This window comes from Canis lupus, chromosome 23 (assembly GCF_003254725.2).
Source record: "Canis lupus dingo isolate Sandy chromosome 23, ASM325472v2, whole genome shotgun sequence".
In the NCBI taxonomy this organism is placed as follows: domain Eukaryota; kingdom Metazoa; phylum Chordata; class Mammalia; order Carnivora; family Canidae; genus Canis; species Canis lupus.
Genome location: NC_064265.1, coordinates 26,265,125 through 26,286,119, shown reverse-complemented (window position 1 = coordinate 26,286,119; position 20,995 = coordinate 26,265,125). Strand labels below are relative to the sequence as shown.

The 20,995-nt window shown below is 46.7% G+C and overlaps 1 protein-coding gene across 3 annotated transcripts in view; it reads right to left on the bottom strand.

Moving 5' to 3' along the window:
* Nucleotides 1-19,560, bottom strand: part of RFTN1 (raftlin, lipid raft linker 1) — a 207,064-nt gene extending 187,504 nt beyond the window's left edge. The window contains exons 1-2 of one of the 3 annotated variants that reach the window (XM_025448729.3): nt 19,416-19,560; nt 1,288-1,440 (exon numbers count right to left, since the gene is read on the bottom strand). In XM_025448729.3, coding sequence (XP_025304514.1) covers nt 1,288-1,432 — 145 coding nt within the window. In that variant the 5' untranslated portion in view covers nt 1,433-1,440; nt 19,416-19,560. Of the gene's footprint in view, nt 1-1,287; nt 1,441-9,236; nt 9,391-18,660; nt 18,820-19,415 lie in introns of those variants that run through there. The other 2 variants (XM_025448728.3, XM_049099568.1) reach the window with 2 other exon arrangements.
* Nucleotides 19,561-20,995: the final 1,435 nt, after the last annotated feature.

The window sequence follows — 20,995 nt, the reverse complement described above, 5'->3', positions numbered from 1 at the left end:
TGGTCACAGATGACTAAGGTGACAAGTCTGTCTGAGAAGACAGTGGTGACATCATTCACCAAGGACAACAGCAGGAAGGCAATCTGATGAGGAGGATGCAGGGCTCCGTTTGGGGGACGTGCAGGGGTTCACAGAACGTCCCTGCAGAGACGCCCAGCTGGCCATGTCTCTCAGGGCTCAAGAAGCAGGGGGAGCCTTGGCGCAGATGGGAAGAGGAGTGGATGGACACCAGCTGCCCTACTACCTGCCCGCATCATGCAAAGAGCTTCTCAGACCCCTCCTCTTCTGGTCTCTGCAGTTGCCCCATGAGATGGGTTTTATGTGCTCCTTTGACAGAAGAGCACACAGCAGGCCTAGTGATTGGCCCAGCCACTCCAGACTCAAACCCCCAAATAGAGGGCTTTTCCCACGAATCCTCTTCTCTGTTAATAGAAGCTTAAAACATACCCAGCAGCTCAGGGAGAAAGTGGCAAGGTGCCTGATTAGCACTTATGTTTGCATGCAACTTCTAGGGACTGCGCCCTACACCGAAAGAATGATCTTTCCTCTTCTGAAAACATATTTTATGCTTTACATGTTTTCTTACTTATAATTATAGTTTGTTGAGGTATTTTTTTTTCATGTATATGAGTCTTCTCTCCCACTAGGTAAGAAGCTCCAGGAAACCAGGACACACTGCATGACTGAACTACAGCATCAGCCCAATGCTGTGCACACAGTCGGTGCTCAGCAAATACTCCAGGTGAAAACCTTATTGCTTGTCAGTCACTCCAGGGCCACTCGGACAGTGTTAGTGGTGTGACCTGGACACCCTCAGGCTCAGCTGAGGCAAAGCCAAGCCCAGATGGACAAGCACTCTTAAAAGACACCAGACAACAGACAGGTAAATTTGGGTGGGCAGGCACGTTAATAGGAGATAAGGCAAATTCTCCTTTTGCACGTAGCTCACTACGACAGAGTCTGCACACTAGCTGCCCCGCGGGCCAAAGGCAGCCCACCCGCCTGTGTGTACCAGTTGGTTTTAACACCTGGTTTTAACTGGTTACAATTTCAATTAGTTGCTATCTTTTAAAAAATGAAAAGTTCCAAATAAAAATCTAGATTTCTGTAGAGAGTACCTTTTCGAAGGCCCATCTTTTCCAGGTCCCCACAGCCGCCCACCCTGCCCACCTCCCCAGTATATCCTTGTCAGGCCCCACCAGCCCTGCTCTGGGGTGGGAGGGGACCTCAGGTACAGGCTGGGTCCCAGCTCACATGCCACCAGGAGTGTGGGCCACCTGCACTCACCAGCACTCAGGGTAGTGAACTCCAGGAAGCGGTATTCGTAGGACACATCTATCTTGGTTTCCACCTGAGGCCTCTTTAAAGTTGAATAGATATTTCCAGGCCGTTTGTCATCGCGTTTCTCTAACTTGTTCAAGCCGCAACCCATTTCAGCAGCTGCCAGCAGAAACCAAGAAAAGGAAAAGGAGAGTGATTTTTTTTTTCTGAGATTTTGTTTTTAAACACCATAGTATAAAAGACCCCTGACGACTACATAAAGGATCTCAGCCTTTATGAAACCCAGAGTATAATTCAATGTATGACCTGAACACTGGAGGAACTATGCTCAGTACCCAGGCTGGCTTCTCCTTCTGTGAGGACACCATTACCAGCCATCCCACACTCCTGTAATGACACCAAAAGCATACCTGTCTTCTATCTTTTTTTCCCCTGAGAAAAATAATACCTCGGAGCACCTCAGTTCCACTATCATCTGTACACATGATTTAAAAATGAGATCTTAAAAGCAATATGGTACATTATGGTGTCAGCCCGGCTGAGAGGAAAAAACAAAACAAGAGATGTGTCACTTTCACTGTGGTTGCTAAGAGAGGATAATAAGTTGTTGGTACAATTTCCAAACTCCAAAGTCCTTTCTGCCCTCAGCAGTAATTATTTAGACAGGAATTTATGTTCATAAAACATCTCTAAAAGTAGATGGTGGTATTTTTACAGGCCTCATCTAAACGTCCCCCCTTTAATTCTTTTTTAGACCAAACCACAGGAAATAATAGTATGCTTCCATGCTCTTAAAGTCATTTTAGACCAAAATGAAGACTGGTTGAATACTAATAGCAGGGCCAGAGAAATTGGAAGCAGAAATCCACGTGTATTAGAGTGAAGATCTGTGGCTACAGTTTGAAAGAAAAATGGGAGAAATGTTAAAATAATGTGCATATTAGGGTGGGCTCAGCTCCCAGCCTTTCGAGGAATTAAAAACAATCAAGGTTCTCTGTTTAGGCAGAATGACATTCATGAAATGACTTTTTATCTACTCCCCAGACTTCAGCAGAAGATATTTTCCTTTTGTGCACTGAACATGACCAATGTTCCCCCTTCTCTGGGGTACTAGAGCTGCCATCAGAACATATTTCACAAAAACATTAACTGGCCAAGAATATCACAAACAGAAACGTGGAGACCACTTCCTGTTAGAGATAAGAATTTCCTTTTGCTTAGTCCATTCACAAGGTACCCAGCTTCCTAAGGCAAATTGGCAAACTCCAGAAAAACAAAATGAACCTTGAAAAAGCAGTAAGTGTGTGTATGTGTGTGTGTGTGGGGGGGGGGTGGAAAAGGGTGGTGTCGTGACACCAGGCTATACTTTTCAGTAATTAAAAAAAGTCTGGATGGATGGATGAGAACAGGAAGGCTTACTTATGCCTTAATAAGGGAACATTAGTGTCCAAAGGGCCAGGGCAGACATGATTTATGTGCAATCTGCATGAACTGATTACTTGTAAAATACTCTGTAGTTCTGCAGATATAATAGCTGATATTACGGAGACTGCATATTTAACTACTAAAAAGCAAGCCACCTGGCATCTGCTGAGGCTAAGCAGAAGACAAGCGGACAGGAAGGCTCCTGGGTACTGGGGAACAGGTGACCTGGCAAGATGAGCACTGTGGCCACCAGAGCAGAACTGGAAATAACCCAGAGGCTCACCAAGTAAGTCACTTACATACCTACGTCTCTAAGAAAGACTGAGCACTTGGGGCCTTCAAAAAAAGAAACTTCTTCCTTAAAAATCCTCCCATTCTTATTATCCTATTAGGTAAATTCTAGCATTAGAGATTCACTCTCCCTCAAGGATCTCCTTTGAAACCTCAAATATCTCTATGGGAAGGGCAACAAACTAAGCTTATGGCAGCCACTAACGCTTTAGTATGACTTAATTTCTTCTATAAACGACACGTTCCCCTTCTATAAACGACAATAGAGAAAAAAGAGGAGAGGATTACCAGGATAAGTAAAAAGACTCAGAAAAAGTTAAGGAGGTGGAAGGAGATAGGGGACAGTGTGCCAAGAAGCTTCAGAGAAATTCTCCCAATTTACAACTTTGAGTTTAAGATTTCAGTTAGCTTGTCCCAAACATGAAGTCTCTGCTCAAGTTCACCCCAAAGAGCACTGTGCTGGTCTCACAGGACATGACAAGGCTCTGTGCAAATCATTCAAGTGATCTGACACAGAAAAGATAAACAGTACCAGCCAGAAGCAAAACAGTACCAATCAGCAGCAAAAGTGTAGTATTGGTTAAATCCTCAAGGTCTCAAACTTAGGATTCATTTCTTTGGAATACGTGCAACCCCAGTTAAGCAACTGCTTCTACAGCATGGCTCTCTCTGGGAAGGCGGCATATGAAGCAGTTGTGAGCCAATAAACCCTTAGTGTGAATTTGTTCCTCTTACTCTTTTGTGCTGAGTGAGGGCCCTACCTTATTCACTCCCGGCACAAGTGTTCCTTTTAGTTCCTTCCTATGTTGTTCTACCATTCATCCTGCCCCGTCAAGATAGTAAAGGTTTTCATATCGTTGTAAAAACATCTATTACAGGCCCTACTATGCTCAAACAAGAAAGATCTAGCTTACAAAAGGGGGAAAAATAAGATATAACAGTGCTTCACATTACTGTTTACTATGGGAGGTTCCCATGCTCATACTAGAAAGCCCACAAGGAGCTCAGGTATGGGCCTTTGAGGGCGGTGAGAGGTGGGAGGCAGAGGGAAGAGTGGAGGGTTTGGCTTTGCCAGATGCAGGCATTTGGTGCCGCACACTCCCTCAGACATTCAGGGAGTCTTCTGTATCAGTGGAACCATGTCTCCCTCAGGAGTCAAGGTCTCTAGTAGGGCAGAAGGTAAATGGTAAGGACAGTGGTTTTGAAATATGGCCCCCAAATCTTTGACACCCCTGCCATTGAAAGGTGGGGTCTACATCACCTCCCCCGAATCTGGGATCCATGGTTCTCTGACCAATATAATATGGTGGAATGACACAGTGCCAGCCTCTGGACCTGGGCTTTAAGAAACTGGGAGCACCTACTTCTTGATTCTTGGGATGCCTGATTCTTGGATCCCAGCCACCATGCCATGAGGAAACCCAAGAAGCCCCAAAGGGAGGCCCATGTGGAGAGCAACCGACAGCCAGCACCAACTTGCCAGCCATCTTGCTGTTAAGCTATCTTGGAAATTGAGCCTCCCGCCTCAGTCAAGACATTGATACCATGAGAGGCAGACACAAGCTGTTTCCACCAAACTCTGCCAAAACTGCAGATCCCTGAGCACACTACACCATTGTTTCTGTTTTAAGCCTCTAAGTTTTGGGGTGATTCATCATGCAATATATAACTCATTCACCAAGTTTGTTCAAAATGACCATGGCCTGCTGCCTCCTCAGTAGTTGAAACTGCCTGCATCTAGCAGCCCTGTTTTAGTCATTCACCCTTTGAAGGGCATTTGGCTTTTCCAGTTGATTATGAATAAAGTGGCTATAAACAGTCACACAGAGGTTTTTATGAGGACATAAGTTTTCATTTCTCTAGGGTAACACCTAGGAGTGGGATTGCTGGGTTGTGTGGTAAGTACAGGGGTCCTGTTAACAAATGATGCTTCTCTTTCCACATTCAAGGTGACCAGGTGCTGACCCCAGGAGAGGCATGGCAGAAGGTGAGACCCTTGGAGAGTCTCACTCTGGAGCATCAGCTCATGAGAGCCGTGCTATTCATGGTTATTCCTCCTTTTGTTGTCTATTTTTGTAAGGGATGCATGATATAAATCACTCATGTGTGATGAAGTCTTCCCATGCTTTATCTATGGTCTATCTAACCCCCACAGCTCTGCCCTTCCATATTCCTACAGTCACCTCGCATTGACACCTAATGTAAATCAAGTTGCTCATTTTATGTGTGATCAGATGACTGGGTCAGCTTTGATTATCTGACAGTCACACAGGAGGTTTTTTTTCTTTCTTTTTTTTTTTTTAATTTTATTTATTTATGATAGTCACACACACACACACACACAGAGGCAGAGACACAGGCAGAGGGAGAAGCAGGCTCCATGCACCAGGAGCCTGACGTGGGATTCGATCCGGGTCTCCAGGATCGCGCCCTGGGCCAAGGGCAGGCGCCAAACCGCTGCGCCACCCAGGGATCCCAGAGGTTTTTTTTTTCTTTTGTTTATACCTCTGTCTTCCCAGAATACATCCCTGCACCCATGTGTATGCATCTCTCTAGCATCAAGGGACCAAGAAAAATCTTCCAAGAGTTCTTCAAAGGTAAAGCAAAGAGAGGAGGTCTTTCCCCATTCCTGTGGTGAGACAGTGGGAAAAGAGCCAAAATAAACATACAGTTCTCCGGCAGAAATTGGCTAAAATAATTAGGAACTGGATGCTGATTAGGGAGGAAAATAAGGTAATCACCGGGAGGTTGAGACCCTAGATGCAAGGAGACGTCGTTAGAGATTGCAAAAGACCAGAAAGCAGAGAGCCTTCTGATGGACTGATGTTCTGGAAAATCAGTTCTTTCCAAATCAAATCTAGGGTGAGGTGTGTTTTTGAGACACGATGGACCAGCTTCATGCAGAAACTGTCGGCTCCACGAGGAAGGGAACTTTCCCAAATTCATGCATATGTGCATGCACTCATTCATCACACATTTATTAAGATCTACTTTAAATCAGGCCCTCCATTAGGAAAGATAAAAATGGGAAGACCAGGCCCTGCTCTCAGGGAGATCAGAGGTGAAAGTAGGAGAAAGACAGTGAACAGATGCATACGGTGCAGTGGGGTGGGCTGTTCTGGAAGTCTGAGCAGAGTGCAGGACACTCAAAGAAAATTCCTGTGATAGAAAACAGACAGCATATCGCTACAGAACCTGGTTCCAGAAGAAGCTGATCAGCAATGGGCCATGATGTCCTGTGTCATTTTCAATGTTGAAACCTTTGTATTTTTATTTTAAAGTATTTCTAATTTATTTCTGAAATGCTTCCCAAGATGCTCATAAGACACTGGAAAGCCACTTCAAAAAAATCACTCCTTAAAAGATTATTTTTCAGCTAGCATTTCTAAAACTTCAGTTTAAAGGTTCATTTTTACTATCAACTAGCCTACAGGCATTTAAATAATGGGGGCAATAAATGTAGTTATATTTTCAAATACAAATTAGTTTCATTAAGAGGGAGTCTTCATTTACCACACTTGCTGCTAATCTGTGGCAGACTGTAAAGCTAATTTTAACAATTGCCAACAGCTCATGACAAGCAACCAGAGATGGGGCAATTATATGCAATGATGCTGGATCAGCTGGCAAACTCATTTTTTATTTCTACACTCAAATCCCGTATTTGAAGCCTCAAGCGTGTTTATTACATCACTCAGTCACCCAGAGTAAGAACTGATGATCCAAATTAAGACATTTTTACATGATAGGAACATCTCTCTCAACCTAGAAATGTAAACGAAAATGTGAAAATTCAAATACTATCAAATCTTGATATCCTACACACATGCCCTAAGACACAAAACCAAGGATAAGTAAAATTGAGGGACTGGGCCAAAGAGGTGAAGGGGATTAAGAGGTACAAACTGCAGTTATAAAATAAAAAAGGCAAAGAGATGAAAAGTACAGTATACAATATAGTCAATAACACTGTAGTAACATTGCATGGTGACTACACTTATTGTGGGGAGCACTGAGTAATGTCCAGAATTGTCAAATTACTGTGTTGTACACCAGAAACTAATACAATGCTATACATCAACTACACTTCAATAAGAAAATTTTACCCATTCAAAGTGTTCCTGATTAGATGCCAAGTATAAGGAACAATCTACATGAAACAGTATTATTTGTATGGTGCTACTTTTTCTAAATCAGTGAATATATATATAATTTATATATTCCATAAACTTATATAAATGATAACATACGGTAACATGTTACATATATATCTTGTATCTGGCAAGACACAGGCCACAATGTTCCCAGAAACTTCCTCTAGGCCATGAGATTATGGGTGACACCCTATGGTTTTTTACATTTTTCAAGTTTTCTGTGCTATCACCTACATTATTTTCTTCATTAAAAACATAAGTATGACTGCCAGCCTCCAAGATGACCTTCAATAATCCTGGCAGCATTCATGAGGGGTCTCCACCCACAGTGAACAGGGCTGACCCGTGTGGCCAGGAGAGTGCTACAGAAATGATGAGTGTCATTTCCAAGGCTGGGTTACAGCTGCATCGTGCGTCCTACCTTGCTCCATCTTGGATCTCTCACTCTGGGGACAGCCAGCTGCCACAGTATGAGGACACTCTATAAACCCTGTGGAGAAGTCCCAGGACAGGGAACTGAGGCCTCCATCCAACAGCCAACACTGTTGATTAATTCAACACCCATGTGCAAGCAGATCTATCAGACCCAGAACGGCCTCCAGCCTAGTCATCTTGATGACAACCTTATGAGGCACCTAGGTCAGAACCACCCAGCTAAGCTGCTTCTGGATTTCTAACCCACAGAAACCCTGTGAGATGGTAAATGGTTTTGTTTTGTTTTTTTAAATATTTTATTTATTCATGAGATACACAGAGAGAGAGAGAGGCAGAGACACAGGCAGAGGGAGAAACAGGCTCCATGCAGGGAGCCTGATGTGGGACTCGATCCCAGGTCTCCAGGATCATGCCCTGGGCCGAAGGCAGGGGCTAAACCACTGAGCCACCCAGGGATCCTGATGGTAAATGTTTATTGTTGTTTCTGGCTGCCAAGATTGGGAGTAATTTGTTACATAGCAAAAGATAAGGAACACAAGGGGTATTTACATTACCAAAGGAAAACACTTGTTTACTATCCCCTCACTCCCATACCTCAGTTGATCCAGACCACCTTTCTGCCTTCCCACAATCCCTATCACAAACACCCTTAACTAAGCCCAGTTCCCTTTCAGAAGAACCTGCTGCTCAAAGTGTGGTCCTCAGACCAGCAGTGGTCCCAGACTTCCTGGGAGCCTATGAGAAATCCAGAATCCCAGGCCCTCCCAGGCCTACTGAACCAGAATCTATATGTTTGACAAGTGATTCATAAAGTTTGAGCAGCGGTCAAGTCTGAGAAACCCTGGGCCATGGCAGGGGTCCTCAATCTTGGTTGCATACTGGAATCATCTGGAGAGCTATTTAAAAGTCCTGATGCCAGGCATTTGGGGGTGGGGCCCGATCGTCAGTATTTTGAAAATCCAGGTTATTCTAACTGGCAGCCAGAAGTGAAAATCAACAATTTAGGAGCAAGTTTGATTTTCCCCTCTCCAGTCTCGGATCTTTCTTAAGATTCTTAGTCAGGGGGACACCTGGGTGGCTCAGCGGTTAAGCGTTTGCCTTTGGCTCAGGGCATGATCCTGGAGTCCCGGGATTGAGTCCCACATCAGGCTCCCTGCATGGGGCCTGCTTCTCCCTCTGCCTGTGTCTCTGCCTCTCTCGCTCTCTCTGTGTCTCTCATGAATAAATAAAAATATTTAAAAAAACAAAAAGACTCTTAGGGCTAAGAGCCCCAGTCTAGAACATGGCCTTGTGGACCTCTTGATCCCACACTCCCACCTCTTGAACCTTTTGGTACTCAAATACTCTCTTTCTACCTCTCTGTTATCCTCCCAAACACAGGTACACCCCTAAATTTCTATCCCCAGCCTCCTCCTGTCTCATTCTCTTAAAATCATTTTCAGTATGGGGCGCTGGTTGGACCAATCGGTTGAGTGTCCTACTCTTGATTTTGGGTCAGGTCATGATCTCAGGGTCAGGAGATTGAGCTTTGAGTCGGGCTCTATGGAGAATCTCTCCCTGCCCCTCTGCTCCCCAACCACCAACTCATGCTTGCGCTCTCTCTCTAAAATAAATAAATAAAATCTTTTTAAAAAAAATCATTTTCAGTACAAGCCACTTCGGACATATAGATGAGGAGAGAAAATGAGACATCTTGGCTCAGGGCGTGATCCCAGGGTCCTGGGATCAAGTTCCACGTTGGGCTTCCTGCGTGGAGCCTGCTTCTCCCTCTGCCTATGTCTCTGCCTCTCTCTGTGTGTCTCTCATGAACTGAAAAAAAAAAAAAAAAAAAAAAAAAACTTAAAAAAAAATACACAGCAGAGGTTTTGAGACTTTCCACTTCCTGGCACCTTCAGCGTCTCAGTACGTTTTCACGGCACCCCCAAGCTAAAAGCAGTATTTACAGTTCCACTTATTAAGTACTTAGGTCCAAACAACATAATTATTTATGTCCAAACAACTTATTGGCCTTTTGAAAAAAAAAAAAGTATGTAAAAATGGAAAGAATATACCTTTCTTTCATTTCTAAGCCACCAGAAGTACTTACTAATGGGATGTGTACATCTCTTGGGCACTGCACAACCCCTCAAACCTTGGAATCACACTGGACACCATCACCTTCATTGCCTGTTCCACTAGGTGGTTTCTTAGCAACCACCCAAAAGCCAGCTTCACAGAGATAAGATATCATCAAAAGGAATGTTGTGCTGTCTAATGTTTGTACTGCAAACTACCCCAAGATGGTAGGTAGTGTGTTACCTAACATGTTAAATACCACTGCGTTCCCCTCAGAAATGTAAAACAACAACAACAACAACAAAAAGCCCTTTTGTCCTGTCCTTGTGATTTTGCTATGGTGCCTTGGGGTGCCTCAGTATGGAATTTGGGAACCTCCGATATGTGGTATTGTTGAGTATACTCAAAAAACTCACATAAATGCTATCATCTTCCATGTAGCCTTCATATGCCCTCTCATGGGCCCTGCTTTGGCTATTCTTGCTAAAACTTCCAGTCTCCCTCGCAGCCTGGTGAACTCCAGGTGAACATGCCCAAGGACCCATTTCAACATCTTAATCTAGACCTTCCCGACATTCCTGATGAACATACTCCAAAATGAACTCAACGCCTTGCCCATCAAGGCCTGTTCTTCCTCCTGTGTTCTTGCTTCTGTGGGTAGTACCACTGTCTTCGTAACATCCAGGCTCAAAACACCAGGCATCAGCCTGTTCCGACCACTGTCGTCACAGCTACCACTGGCATGGTACTGAGTTCTGGTGGAGGCCTTAATGCCACTGCTTCATTCTCCTTGCCAACCAGCTCTCTGAGAACCATCAAAGGCCTTCCTTACATCTGGTTTCCTTTGGTCTCTCACCCATTAATTCCTATCACAGGCTAATGCCAGATTAACCAGTTCTGTGCCATGCAAGTGGCTCAAAGAGCCTAAGAAACATATACTGTCCAGCCTCAACCTCACCCCCAACTGCCTTCCTCCCAGGTCTCTGGCTATTCCTCTTCTTATACCCTGGAGTCAGGCTGTATGAAGTCAGGGCTACCTTTTGCACATTGAGTGCTCTCCAGACATCATTCCTTTATCTCCACACAATCCCCACCTGACACTCCTTTCTCTTCCATCTTGACCCTCTGTATTAGGGCTGTCCAGAGAGACAAAACCAATAGGATATACAGAGAGAAGGCAAGGCAGATTTAATTTTAAAAATTGACTCATGTGACTGTGGGAGCTGGCAAGTCAGAAATCTGCAGGGCAGGACAGTAGGCCAGCAGGTCAGAGACCTACAGAAGAGTTGGTATTACAGTCTTGAGTCCTAAAGCAGTCTGGAAGCAAGATTCCTTCTTCCTTGGGAGACCTCAGGCTTTTCTCGTAGGTCCTTCAACTGATTGGGTGAGGCCCACCCATGAATAATCTGCTTTACTCAAAGTCTACTGATTTAAATGTTAATCACGTTAAAAAAGAAAAATAACCCACAGCAACACCTAGACGTGTCTGACCAAAAACTGGGTACCATAGCCTAGTCAAATTGACACATAAAATTACCCATCATACCCTCCTTTATTAAGCACTTACTGTATGCAAATCACTGTTCTAAATGCTGAGGATACCAAAGTGATACAAAATACAAAAAAATAAATAAGTAAATAAAAATGAACAACCTTGCCTTCATGAAGGACCTTACCTTCTGGAGCAAAGAAACAGAATATACAAATAAAACTAATACAGGAAATTCAATTTTAAAGTATGTCAAATAAAGAATAATAAGGCAGGGAGGAGGGAGAGCCAGCACAGTGGCAGAATATACAATAGTTAAAAACAGGATGATCAGTCCTCACCCAGAAGGTGATGTTAAGCACAGTCCTACACAGGCCATGGGATGAGTGGGGGATGGTGGACTGGGCAACGTGGTAGCAAGTGCAAGGTTCTAGGACCTACTTGGGGAATGGGGGTGGCTATGGGGGGCACATGAAATCAGAGAGGCATGGGGAGACAGGTTGTGCAGGCTGTGTAGACAGTGGTAAGGACTCAGCTTTACCCTGAGATGGGAGCCCCTTGAGGGTTTCAAGCCAAGAGTAGACATGATCGCTCTGGCCATGACTACCATGGAAATGTGGAGACTAGTTGATGATGGGGTAGGAGCAATGATCAAGTTCTGGATCTATTTTGAAGTAGAAAATGAGATTTATTGGTGGTTTGGAAATAGAGCATGAGAAAAAGAGGGCATCCAAGACACCTCTAGGGTTTGTGACCTGAGCAACTGGAAGGCTGGAGTGGCCCCCTTCGGAGCCAGGGATGGCAACAGGAGGAAAACAGGAGCTTATTTTAGATGTGGTAACTCCATCAAGTGGCGGTGTGGGGTAGGCAGCTGCAGGGACAGTCCTGAGCTCAAGGGAGAGCTCTGGAGCTTTCACTAATGCCTCATACGCCCATGTGACAAGCCAACTTCCCAAAGGTCAGTTATGTCTTCTTCCTCCCCAGCAGCAGCTATCCCAATGTCCTGCCACAGATGCACAATAAATACTAAACCAACATCTTTGAGGACAGGGCAGACACTTACTACCTGGTAAAAGATGGAGATTTGAGAATATTTGGAATATTTGCCTGTCTCTCTCAAGTTCATCTTCTTGAACAGCATAGCACAGGGGTTGGGTGCACAGGTTCTGCAGCCACACTGTCAAGGTTCAAATCCCAGTGTGTCTAATTCCTAACTGTGTGATCTCGAGGAAGCATCTCAATCTCAGGTTCCCAATTATAATATGGGGATATCCTCAGAATCCACTGGCAGAGTGAGGATTAAATAAGTTAATACAGGACAGGGCTTAGAAGAGCTCAGGCACATAGAAAAAGTAGTATAAACATTAACCATTATTAGAAATACTACTGGTATCACTTGTTATCCATTGTAAAGATTCCTTTTGACCTTCCTATGGCCATAATTACACCATACTGCACAGGGTGCTTATACGGTGTTCTGAGACTGAAAAAGTTACAAAAGCCCTAACTTACAGAAGTATTTAAATGAACAATCTGATTCCTTGTACTTTATATTTCCAAAATTTGGTAATACATGATTCAGACACATTCCATTAACCAGAGTCTGTGATTAACCAACTCTCTTATCCAACTTTATGTATGAGGCCTATTACAATAATTTCTTCAAACTTAGGAATCTGGGAGCTATTCCATAAAACCTGAAGGATTCCTCAGGAAGTATTTCCTTGGGGTAAAATAACAAAGTAGGAAATTTCAAAACACACACATGTGTGCCCATACACACGATGGAAGCTGATAAACCTCTGTAAGAAATAAATGCTAAAAAAAAAAAAAAAGAAAAGAAAAAGAAAAAAAAAGAAATAAATGCTGACAATCAAGGGGGTCTGCCTTGAGAACAACAAAATGGGACACTGGAGTTATTAAAGCCAAAGAAAGTTGTCACTGAAGTGCAGCTGGCTTCCTGGTTGAAAAAGTGTAGAAATATCCAATGACAGTTTATAAAGTAACTTAAGAATTGGTCTGGGTGCCTGGGTGGTTGAGTCAGTTAAGTGTCTGCCTTCAGCTCAGGTCATGATCTTATTAGGGTCCTGGGATCAAGCCCCGCTTTGGGCTCCCTGCTCAGTGCTGAGCAGGGAGCCTTCTTCTCCCTCTGCCTCTGCCCCCTCCCCTGCTTATGTTCTCTCTCTCTCTCTCTCTCTCTCTCTCTCAAATAAATAAATAAAATCTTTAAAAGAAAAAAAAAAGAGTTGGTCAGTATCAGATGAGCTGGGCAAAACACAGCTGATGTGGGCCTTCTACTGGCTGGTGTTGATGCCTCATGACACGTGAGGACTAGAACCCTCTGTCCTTTGAACCACAGAAGAGGGGTAAGCCAGGGCACCATAGTCCCCGCCCCTTGTCCTGTGCAACCAGGACACAGAAGCTCCCAGGCCCCCTCCAGCACGCCCAACACCAACCATAAGGGCAGTTGGACCCAGGAGAACTCCAGAGCGAAGCCCTTCATACCCCCAAAGAGTGTCTCCTCCATCTCAGTCTTGGCAGGTAGCCATCAGGCGTAGAATGTGACCTGATTTCCCAGCTCTTTGGTTCTGGCCCCGCTGAGAGCCGATTCTTCTTCCTGAATTCAGCCCAGGTGGGGAGTAAGTCACACAAATGCATATTTAAAAGCTGAACGGAATTCTTATTTGGAGAGCAAGGAATTAACAGGGCTCAAGCAGTGGCCATCACTTGCCTGCTGTACCGATCTTTTCACAGAAAGCATCCTGGTTAAATATGCAATGATTATAACGAAAGCCCCTTTGGGGGCCCAGGAGCAAAGGGAAACTCAAATTTATGTCAAAAACTGAATGTGAATTGGAGAAAAGATTACACACACATGCAAAACCTTTAAAAGGTAAACATAAAAGAAATGTCTGGCTAAATTTATCTCTTTGTCAGTGAAAAATAGCCTAAGCCTTTGCCAAGTGTGTTGCCAACTCTTCAGTTGAAGGAAAAGACAGAGATGCTGACTGTAGAGCGGCACTGTCAAGCAGGACCCTCAGCCCTGGTGAAAATACTCTGCCTCTGCACTGTCCAAGACCCATGCCGGGAACCACATGTGGCTCTAGGGCACTTGACAATGTGGCTAGTGGGACCAAGGAGCTGAATTTTTTATTTTATTTCATTTTAATTCATTTTACACTAAAATGCACATAGCCACACACAGCTGGTGGCCAAGGTATGGGGTAGCCCAGCTATAGACACTCCAACTCAACAGCTGATAGCGTTTTTTCTCCCTCCAATAAAACTAAAATCACAGTCAACCAACAATATCCACAACTGCCACCAAAACACTTAGTACCTCTCTACAGGCTCCGGCTGCCACAAACTCTGAAAACTTCAGAGCAAAAGAACAGAAGATGAAAGGAAGTGATCCCAGTGTGTCATTTCTGGCCACGGTGCTGTACCACCCGCCCCCCCGGTTGATGTGTCTATTATCCCACAGCTTCACAACTTTGGCAATCTGTGCTTGCAGACGTAACCTCATTTGCAAAACCAGAACATCACAGTCTCTTCTCTATGCCTAGGAAACGTGAAAAAGTGAACTTGGGGCAAGTTACTTAACCTCCCTAAGCTTCGGTTTCCTCAAGGCTAAAGTGCAGATAAGAATAGTCCTCGCTTCTCATGAAGATTAAATTCAAAGAATGCATGTAAAGTGCGTAACAGTGCCTGGCAAAGAGTAAAGTGCTCAGCAAGTGGTAGCTATAATGATCAGTTTGTTAAGAACAATAGTAAAATCTGAAATTAAAAAAAAAACCAGTGCCACTAAAGTAGAAGTTTACAGTCGGCAAGTTTTCCTAGGCTGAAACACTTTGAACCTGTTTACCAGGCTATGGTAAAGTATCCTCTAGTGAAATACATCTTGGGGACATCTCAGCATTCACTGTCAACACACAGATGGGCAATCACCCACCCAGTCACGTACCACGAGTCCCCAGAATGGCTCAGCCGGTATTTACCATGCCCCTTACTCTGTGGCAGGCACTGTTCTAGGCCGTCAGATCAGAACAGTTCCCAAACACAGGCAACATCTCGAGATTCTGTGCCACCTCTCATCTGACCCCTCAACCTTGGCCAGATGAGAATATTTCATTCTGGGGTCCCACGCAGTCGGAGGGGGGCTCTGTTTCTGTTTCCTGCATCAGCCAAGGCCAGGTTTGGCTGCTGGTCCACAGAACGGGACTGAAGGGTAAGAGAACCTGAGGGGAACCAGCCCATTTTCTCAGCCAGGACAATGAGAGGGTGTCGACAGGTCATGTTTCTCACTGACAGGCCAAATCACTTTAACAGGAAAGCTGTTTTCTGAGCCTTCAAAAAGCCAAATCTGATCTGCCTCACAAAGCAAACATAACCGCTTTCAGCAGCCAGCTGCGCAAGCCAGTGAAATCCAATGGGAATCTCCTCCACCAAGTTCACATCAACCAGACCAATACGTCAGAAATCCCCCCAGGAGTGGCTAAGCAGAAGTGTAGTGGAATTCTGTGGGTTTGGGGGGTTATTTTTTTATATATATATATAGAAAGCACTCAATCAATCTCCTTTCACAACCAAGGGTACATTTCCCTGTGGAATTCCCTTCTCTGAAGATCTCTACAAATAAAATATTTGTCTGATAATCTGCAATAATTTAAGTGTAAACTCACTCACTGGCAGAGTCAGAGATTTCTCACAACTCCTCCAGCTATAAAACAACATGCTTCGGACTGTCTCGGGGGTCCAATTTCTGCACCCCTCCACTGGAACACTGGTCAAACCATGCTCTTGACTTTGAGATAGGAAAATAGGGTTGTCATATCTGGAATCTCATACTTGTGTTCTTTGCTGGTAGGACTGTAAAAATGGTACAGCCATGTTGGAAAAGGATCCAGCAGCTCTTCTAAGGTCACAGACACCTCTTCTTCAACCTACTGATTCTACTTCTAGGCATTTACCCAAGAGAAATGAGAACATATGTCCCCGAAAGATTTATACACAAATATTCATAGCAGCTTCGTTCCCTCTACCCCCGAAAACTAGGAATAACTTGTGTGTCCATCCGTAAGGGGGAATGTATTAACAAACTGTGGTATGGACATATCCTGGAATATATAACTCAGCAATAAAAAAAAAAAAAAACCACCACCAAAATACTGATATACACAACATGGATGAAACTCAAAAATAGGCTGAGTGGAAGAAGCTTTACACAATACTGTAAAATTCCACTTACAGGAATTCAAGAATAGACTAAACTAACAGAAACAATCAGCAGTGGTTACCACTGAAATGGGGGCAGGGACTGACCGGGAATGGGGATGAGGAACTTTCTGAGGTGATGGTAATACTCTCTATCTTGCTAGCAGCTAAGTTACACAGGTGTACACAGCTATCAAAACATTATGCAAATATCACTCTCAAGATTTGTGCATTTCACTCTAAGTACATATATTCTACCTTAAGCAAATCATGAACATATATTGAACTCTGAATAATAAAATGTGTGCTGAAACATCTAGGAGTGACCTGTGCCAATGTCTGTAATTTCCTTTAAAGTGCATAAAACAGTAAGTTGGGACTTATTGATGGATGGGACTTAAATGAGACTTAAGATGGATAGAGGCATGAGTAAGTTGACAGATGTGTAATAAAGCCAGTACCGCTAAACTACACTCTAGATACGGGTATTGGGGTGGTTACCATTCTTGCAACTTTTATATATTTTTTAAAATGAGATAGGTGGTGAAAGAGTCATAATGCCCTCTCCTTAGCCCGCAATTTAGAAATTTGGCGAGACACCCATGCCCACCAAGCCGTAGGCCCATATAGTTTCAATTCTGCTGAAAAGTGAAGATTGGAAGAACACAAGTAGCTTTACAGGAACTCCCATCACTCATGCCAAAGATTTTCTGCCTGTTTCCCTACAGACAAAGCAATTATTTGAATGGAAGCCAAAAATTCCTGCTCAAGAGGGAGAAAAAGAACTCATTCCCAATTTGTTCCCTTTCAATTCCTGTACCAAACTATTAGCTAACTGCACAACACTCCACTTCCATTTGCCCCCACGTGCATCAAGCCAAAAGACTAACAAAGAAAAACCACCCCAGCGACTTGATAAAACAGAGGATGAGGTCCAAGCTCTCAGGACCAGAATCCCAGCTGAAGGCAAAAGAGGATGCAGAGTCACTTCTGAGGTTAAAGTGATTTCACTGAGGTTAGCACACACGCATGCACCAAAGAGCCCCAAACAGCTTGTTGCTTAACCCCTCTGTGGGGTCTGGTGACATCTGGGGTCACTTGAACTTCGTAGGGAATTCAGCTGTTCAGAGGTACAAATTAGGAATCCCGGCAGCCAGGGACACGTGGGGGTGCATAGCGTGCCCTACCCACAGGCCCAGAGGTCGCTCGCATTACCCCGCCTTCCTTCCTGGCAGGGCCTCACTTATCCTGAGATGACACACGATGGCAGGGGCTGAAGACGCCCGGCCTGACTGTGCACCCAGCATCTGAAAACAGCTGTACCAATTACAAGAAGGAACTCTTGCTGGAAACCCAGGGCATTTGTCCCAGACTTAAAAAACATAAATATGCTTTTTGTTTGTGTAAGCCCCCCCCCCCCAACAACTCGCTGCCAGCACCCAGGGTCCCTGGGGATCACCCACAACCACACAGGGCAGCTAAGCATGAGCACGGGGAGGCAGCAGGGCGCGCGCCTGGTGGCACTTTTGGCTTCCAAGAGGTTCTCGCTGCCAAGACGGCGATATCCTAGGTCAAGGGCACGGCCCTGGTCCGGGGAGGGCAGGAGCGCCGCACGCCGACAATCGGGTTTTCTGGCAGGGACGCCGCCGCCGCCCCGCCGCGGCCCAGACCCACCCCGGCGTCCCCGGAGCCCGCGAAAGTGGGTTAGGACGAGGAGAGGAAGCCGCTTAGGGCCGGGGACTCCCGCGCCGCGAGTCTCGGCGCCTCCGGGGGCTGCGGCGCGTCTGCTCGCACGTACCCGGCACCCCCGCGCCGCACCCACCTGGGGGGGGAGCGCGCAGAAGGGCAGCCGGAGCCGCCTCGCCCCCGCCCCCGCCCCCAGCCTCGCGCCCCCCGGGACCCGCACCCCGCGTCAGCTCCTGCCCGATCCTGGCCAAGGCCCCCTGCGGCAGCGCCCCAGACCCACCTGTGGCCTCGAAGCTTCCCCCTGCTTCCCCCCCCCCGGCGCCCCCGAGCCCGCAGAGCCCACGACCCCTAACAAACTGCTCTAGGTGCGTCCCCCACAGCGTGCCAGTGTGAGGATTTTTCTTTCTTTTTTTTTTTTTTCTCCAAAAAAAGTTGGCCAAGCCCGCCGCGTGCGGTGAACGGGCGCCGACCGCATCCACGCCGGCCGGGGCGGTGGCGGCGGGGCCGTGCGGGGGGCGCCCCGGGGCGCGCGGGGTCCGGCGCGGCGCGGTCCGCGGGGCCGTGCGGGGCCGTGCGGGGCCGTGCGGGGCCTGTGCCCGCCTCCCCCGGTCCCGCCGCGCGCCCACCTACCGTAGGGAGCCGGCGGAGGGAGAGGCGCCGGCGCGGGCTCCCCGACACAGCGCGTTCCGTCCCGGGAGGAAAGTTTGTGCCATCCAGAGCCCGCGGCGCGGGGAAGGCGTGGGCGGGGGCGGGGGCGCCGGCGGGGCGGGCGCGGGGCGGGCGCGCTCGGTGTCCGTCCCTCCCGCGATCCGTGCGTCCGTCCCTCCGCGGAGCCCGCGGCCGCCGCGCTCCCGCTCGCTGCGCCCTGAGCCCGGCGCGCTCCGGCTCCGGCTCCGGCTCCGGCTCCGGCTCCGGCTCCAGCCCCGACGCGCCCCCGCCGCCGCCGCGCGTCCGCCCGCTACACTTCCTCTTCCTCTGAACTCATGTGCAAAATATGCCGCGCGGCATCTTCGGGGGAGCCGCGGGCCCCGCGCCCCCTCGACGCCCCGCGCCGCCCCCTGCGCGCGGCGGGCCACCTGCGCGCCGCACACGCCGCGCCCCGCGGGCGACCCCGCTGCCCCTGCGCTGCCCCTGCGCTGCCCCTCCGCGCCGTGCCGGGGCCCAGCGACCCGCCCTCGCGACCCCTCCTAACCAAGGCTGTGCGCCGCGGGGGTGCACGCAGGGCACCGGCTGCCCCCAGACCTGAGCTGCGTGCCCGGGGGTGACTGCCAGCCACCAAGGTGCCGCTGGCTGAGGGTCTGCGAGGATCACTGCGCGCACCTGTCCTCCCCCCACTCCACAGGCGGCCTTTACTACCCGCCCCTCCCCCCGCCAGGCTAAGTTACCCGAGTTCGTGATTAACGAGGGGGATGATGCCACCGGCTCCTTGCCACACCCTATTCCACCCACTTCAGGTGTCCAGAAGGTAGGAGAAGATCTGGCGAGCCATCTTGGCCTGCAACTCGAGGTCGCCCAAAGGAGACAACTACATAAAGAAAGCACCGGGGCAGGGCTGACTTAATAAAGTGAGAATCTGAGGCAGAGAGCCCATTAAAAAGTTTTGTTTTTTTCTTGGAACTTTGTAAACAAAGCAAAAGTACAACGTAGGAGGTTAAAAGCAGGACTCCTAGAGCCCGTTAGGGTTGGCCTAGCCTCCCTACTTACTCCCTGTGTGATTTGGGTAAGTGCCTTAACTGCTCTGGGCCTGTTTCCTCATTTGTTAAATAGCACTTCCTCGTGGGTTTTAATGTGTAGTGTTTAGGAAGCACTCTATAATTTAGCTATTATCATTGTTATTATTAATTTTATCATAAGAGGGCCGCAACAAGACAGCTGACATGATCTTAATTAATTATCTACACTGGTTGGGCAAACAGGGGGCCTTTAGGCATTGGAGCCCACAGAGTGGTGGGCTGGTTTCGGGCCCCAACAGTGTTTTAATGAGGTCCTTCTGGTACTAATAACAATCCCCCCCAGGGGGTAAGGAAGAGCTATTTTGTTTTCAGGAATTCCTGTTTCTCACACAGCCTGAGATTTTCTTCCTTGTTTTCTTTTTCCATAGCCATCCCAGTTCTGTGTTCCTCCCTCCTGCCCCCAACACTATATTTGTTTGCATTTTGCTCCTTTGCCTTTCCAGCTCTCCACTCGCTGGCATCACTCACCACCACCATTTCCAACTTCCCCGGCTCTCCTCAGCTTGCTCTCTGAGAGAAAACAACGAGACCAAGGGACAGCCCAAGTCCAGGTCCAAACAAGAGTGTGTTGGGGACACAAGGGTCCAGTGGCACCACCTCGGTTTTGAACACCCACCTATGAAGCCAAAAGGAGGGACGGATCTCTATGTCATTTATCTGTCAAGGCCTTGAGTTTCACAAGTCAGGGCCCATCTGAAATCTTTCTGATCCTTTCTAATCCTTACCTCAGAGAAAAAAAGTAACATTTATAGGTATTAACCAAAAGTTCAAAAGTACACATGGAGTATTTAAATGAAGATAAAAAGAAAAGTGGGGGAATGTAGCAGAAATGGATTGTAGTTGGCGGAAGAAGTTTTATGTCTTTTAAGCAAATCATTTTCTTTTTTTATTTTTTTTAAGATTTTATTTATTTGTTCATGAGAGACACACAGAGAGAGGCAGACATAGGCAGAGGGAGAAGCAGCCTCCCCGTGTGGAACCCGATGTGAGACTCGATCTCAGGAACCGGGGATCACACCCTGAGCCCAGGGCAGACGCTGAGCCGCTCAGATGCCCCAAGCAAATCATTTTCACTCTATAAATTTTTGCACATAAGTTTTTTTTAAACACCTGATCATTGGGGTTAGTAAATTATTCTGATTCCGTTTTCTTCCACTTGACATTTTCCTGAGCACTAATGATGTGTAAATGTCTGAAATGTCTTTTTCCCCTGCTTGGATCTGCCTTTTTTT